Here is a 4,944-nt window from a genome sequence, read left to right on the forward strand (position 1 = left end):
GCGTATTTTTCTTGGCCCACAACTATGCACATCTATCTGAGCAGTTGCTAGTCTGCGAATGCGCATATATATATATATGTGTGCCACAAATTCCACCTGTACGGACATGCCTTCCTTGACAGTACCCCACAAATTCCTAATTTACATATTAAGATCTTTTGGCATTGATGACATTGTATGTACTTGGATAGAAAATTGGTTACAGGAGCATTTCCAGGGAGTTGTGATAAATGGTTAATTTTCTGAAAACTAATAAAGTAACAACTATGAAAATTAAACTCATTCTCCCTGGAGAAGAGGCACTTAAATGGGTTGTAAAGGTTTTTTTTTTATTTTCTAAATAGGTTACTTTAAGCTAGTGCATTGTTGGTTCACTTACCTTTTCCTTCCATTTCCCTTCTAAAGGTTTTTTTTTCTTTGTTTTCTTTGTCTGAATTTCTCACTTCCTGTTCCTCCTCAGTAAGGTAAGCTGTTCTAAATGACTTTCCACCGCTGAGATGATGGTGGAAAGCTTTCTGAGGAGAAACAGGAAGTGAGAAATTCAAACAAAGAAAAACAACATTTAGAAGGAAAATCAAAGGAAAGGGTAAGTGAACCAACAATGCACTAGCTTAAAGGAACCAATTTAGAAAATAAAAGATGAACCTTTACAACCCCTTTAAGAGGGAATATGATCACAATATACAAATCTTTCAATGGTGACTGTAGCATTGGGAGAAAATGGTTTAATCTTAGGTCTCTAAGGAGGACACGTAGCCACACAATGGTTTTGAACGAGAAGTGAAAATGTGTAATGAGTTTTTACTGTTAAAGCGGTACAGATTTGGAACTGCCTTCCACAGTTACTTTTAGATGTTTATCTCAGCTAACACAATATACAGAGATGTGGAAATTACACACAATACACTAGTTGGATCTGTGTCTTTATTCAACTTTATTAACTATGTAGCTATCTAATATACAGAAATAGAATACATACCTCTATATATGAAATACAGTCTTAAAAATAAGTAACAGCAAGCATAAAGATGTGAAGGTCGCATCATAATTATAATAATCAATGTATACTTAAGGTAAATGCAGTATAGTTAAAGTGCAACTCCACTTTTGTTGAAAAAAATTAAATAAATCCCCTCTGGATGATCAATTTACAACTTTAAAGATTTTAAGAACATTTGTTGCTGATTCCTACCTGTTTCTGCTCTGAAGAAAAAACTGCTTGTTTTCTGCAGAGTGAATCAGAGTTGGAGTGACTTTTTTTATTATTAATCAGCTAATGCACTTGCAGCATTCTGCTGAGGAAAATGCAGAGTCCCCATCCTTTTAGAAGTTATTAACTCTTTGGGAGTAAATTGCCAAAATAACATTTTTGTTGCAGAAGATGCCTACAAATTGACTTGTAACACAGTGAAGACTTCTGGGAAATTTTGTGAGACAATCACACAAGCAGGAAATTACATTTCTTTGGATTGCCATATTGCTATGAATTTCACAGAAAATTACAGTGCTGAAAATTGAAAAGGAAAGGTATTTTTTTAAATAACTTCAGTTACATTATGGCTTGTATCGCATTAGTATATGCTATATTATGTTTTTCTTTTGCTATTTTTTTACCCACAAAATTTAAAGTTTGGTTTTGTGTGGATTTTTATTTAATGCTTTATGCATCTATATCTTGGTTGTAAGGATCGTGTTCATTTGGCCTATGCTCAGTATGCACTAAAGGCACCTGTATGTAATTCAAGTATGTTCTAGAGACGGTCTCCCATGTGCAATATCAGCAGAAGTCCTTTTCCCAAGTAGTGAACCCAGTTATTGGCAAATGCCAAACATAAATTAAATCAAATCAACCATGAGACTCCATGCTTAGATATATACATATATACCGTATTTATTGGCATATACCGCACACTTTTTTGCCCTGAAAATCAGGGCAAAATCGTGGGTGCGCGATATACGCCGATACCCGCTTCCCGCATCATGTTTGAATGCCTGCGCCGGCATATACGGAGCGCAGTACGTTCGGGTACATTCGGCTAGGCTCGGCTTCGCTCGTAGTCACGTTCTGTGACGTTTATGCGTGAGAAGCCGAGCCTGGCCGAATGTACCCGAGTGTGCTGCGCTCGGTATACGTCGGCGGAGGCTTCAAACTGAGCGCGGGAAGCAGGGATTCGACATGAAGACAGCGCGGGGGAAGCCAGGAGGACACCACCGAGGCCGCAGACGGACGCCCGACCGGACGAGGCCACCAATGGACGCCGGCAAGACACCAAAACTGTAAGTAGTAAAATGTAATAAAATGTTTTTTTTACAGGATTTTAAGGTCAAAATTAGGGGTGCACGCTATACGCCGGAGCGCGCAATACCCAGATAAATACGGTGTATGTATATATATATATACATATATACACACACACACACCATAATGCAATAAGTAAAATGTCTGTAACAATTATAACTTCTCATATCCAGGTACTAAAAGAAAAATATATATTCCTTATTACTGACTGGACCAGAAAATCATTGGTATTTAAAAATAAAATGTCATCCTGAACAGGGATATATTTTTCACAACTTAACTTCTTCAGCCAACTTTATATAGCCTTTTACTATTCAGTTTGATGGTTCCTGTATTTATTGTGGTTTCTATGATAGTGTTGGGTGCCAGCACCATGATTGCAGTGGTTACTAATACACTTATCATTGTGGTGAACCTCAGAGACAAAGTTAAGGGCAAGAATTTAAGCCCATCTGACCTCATTGTGGTCACTCTCTGCATAACCAACATTTTTTTTCAGTTAGTCATGTTGATAAATGATTACATGAGTTTCATAGATGGTGGCATTTTCTTCACTGATGAAGTCTACATTTTATCTACAATCTTACTCATGCTTCCAATGTACTCCAGCTTCTGGTTCACAGTTTGCCTCTCCATCAATTACTACTTACAGATTGTAATATCAACTAATAAATGTTTAATCCGACTAAAGCTTGCAGCCTCACAGCTGATGACATATCTTATAATAGCTTCAATTTTGATAACATTGACTACTGGACTCCCTGCAGCCTGGAACTTCCATCGAGCACCACAAAGTTTTAACATATCAAGTGATGAGAATGAGGAAATCATTGTTCCTAGACTGAGTATTGAATACTTACTATCCAGCACCTTTGTCAATTGTACTGTGCCATTGATCTTAGTTGGCATTACCAATGGTCTCATCATTAAGTGTCTTGTGAATCATAGATCAGACAGAAATTCAAAGGGAGAGTTGAGTGCTCGGGCAGAAGGTCGGATCCGAGCTGCCAGAACAATAAGCTGTCTTCTCTTCATATACATATCCTTCTACCTATCAGAAATACTGGTATTTGTGGATGTTTTTCCCCAGAGCAGCCCAGGATTCTGCACATGTTTGATGGTTATGTATAGTTACTCACCCGCACAGTCAATTGTCTTAATTTTTGGGAGCCCAAAACTAAAACAAGTGTCTCTTAGTTTTTTCCGCTGTAATAGAGAAAAAGCAAGGATTCCAACTGTCTTATATATCAGTCCATAGTGCATTGGCTACAGCTGACCATACACAGCGATCTGACATTTCAGGAACAAACCTTCAGATTCTCAGGAAAGCTTCGATGTCATGTATGATGATCAGTCATTTAATACTGAATGTGGCACCAGTTGTATCAGCAGATATTAAACTTTTTTTTTACAACCCCAAATACAAAAATGCCGGGACACTGTGTAAAATCTAAATAAAAACAAAATGCATTGATTTGAAAATCTCATAAACCCATATTTTATCACAATAGTAAACATATCAAATTTTAAGAAAAAGTTTTCTAAGAAAAAAATAAGGTAATTTTGAAATTGTTGGTAGTAACACGGCTCAAAAAAGTTGGGACAGGGCAACAATAAGCTGGAAAATGTAGTAGTGTTAACAAGGACAAGCTGGAAGAACATTTTAGAACATTTTGCAACTAGTTAGGTTATTTGACAACAGGTCAGTAACATGTTTGGGTATAAAAAGAGCATCTTAGACAGTCAGAGCGTCTCAGAGGTAAAGATGGGCAAACTTTCACCAATCTGTGAAAAACTGCATCTAAAAATGTTTATTGTAAGAAGGGTGGGATTTTAAAGGTACCAAAAGCTTATACAACATTTTTTTTTATATGAAAATATAATTTTTATTTAAATAACAGACAACGTTTCTTTTAAAATGGCAATTAAATTAAATGTTCAGACAAAAGCATATCATTTAGATATTAAGTGCAACCACTTCTTACTCTACATGTTTCGCTCAAAGAGCTTCCTCAGGAGTATTCGAAAGTGTTGCATGAAGTTTTTTGATACTACAAAAGAAACAACAATTATAAAAGTTTGTGTACATAAACATTACGCTATAGTAATAGATTGTATGATTACAAATCACAATATAAATTCTTAAACAGTTTTCACAAAGCATATTTAGTGATTAGTAATCATACAATCTGAGGAAGCTATTTGAGCGAAACATGTACAGTAAGAAGTAGTTGCACTTGATATCTAAATGATATGCTTTTGTCTGAACATTTTATTGTAATTTTAAAAGAAAATGTATCTGATTTTTAAATAAAATTTATATTTTCATATAAAAAACTTTTGTATAATCTTTTGGTACCCGGAATCGGACCATTACGCAGGTAAAGGACCTGGCCAGTTTTTGCGATTGACAATTGCGCGGTCGTGTGATGTGGCTCCCAAACAAAATTGGCGTCCTTTTTTCCCCACAAATAGAGCTTTCTTTTGGTGGTATTTGATCACCTCTGCAGTTTTTATTTTTTGCGCAAAAAAAAAAAAAATAGAGCGACAATTTTGAAAAAAAATCTATATTTTTTACTTTTTGCTATAATAAATACCCCCAAAAAAGATATAAAAAAACATTTTTTTTCTCAGTTTAGGCCGAT

The 4,944-nt window shown here is 35.8% G+C and overlaps 1 protein-coding gene across 1 annotated transcript; it reads left to right on the forward strand.

Moving 5' to 3' along the window:
- The first annotated feature begins 2,578 nt into the window (after positions 1–2,578).
- Positions 2,579–3,699, forward strand: LOC120924891 (taste receptor type 2 member 119-like). Its single transcript, XM_040335869.1, has one exon. The coding sequence runs from the start codon at positions 2,622–2,624 to the stop codon at positions 3,555–3,557; it is 936 nt and encodes a 311-aa protein (XP_040191803.1). The 5' UTR covers positions 2,579–2,621; the 3' UTR covers positions 3,558–3,699.
- Positions 3,700–4,944: the final 1,245 nt, after the last annotated feature.

The sequence above is a fragment of the Rana temporaria genome, chromosome 1 (genome assembly GCF_905171775.1).
Source record: "Rana temporaria chromosome 1, aRanTem1.1, whole genome shotgun sequence".
NCBI classification, from domain to species: domain Eukaryota; kingdom Metazoa; phylum Chordata; class Amphibia; order Anura; family Ranidae; genus Rana; species Rana temporaria.

Bases quoted from the DNA above. Each gene is read 5' to 3' on its own strand.
- LOC120924891 (XM_040335869.1), top strand. From the start codon at position 2,622: ATGGTTCCTGTATTTATTGTGGTTTCTATGATAGTGTTGGGTGCCAGC.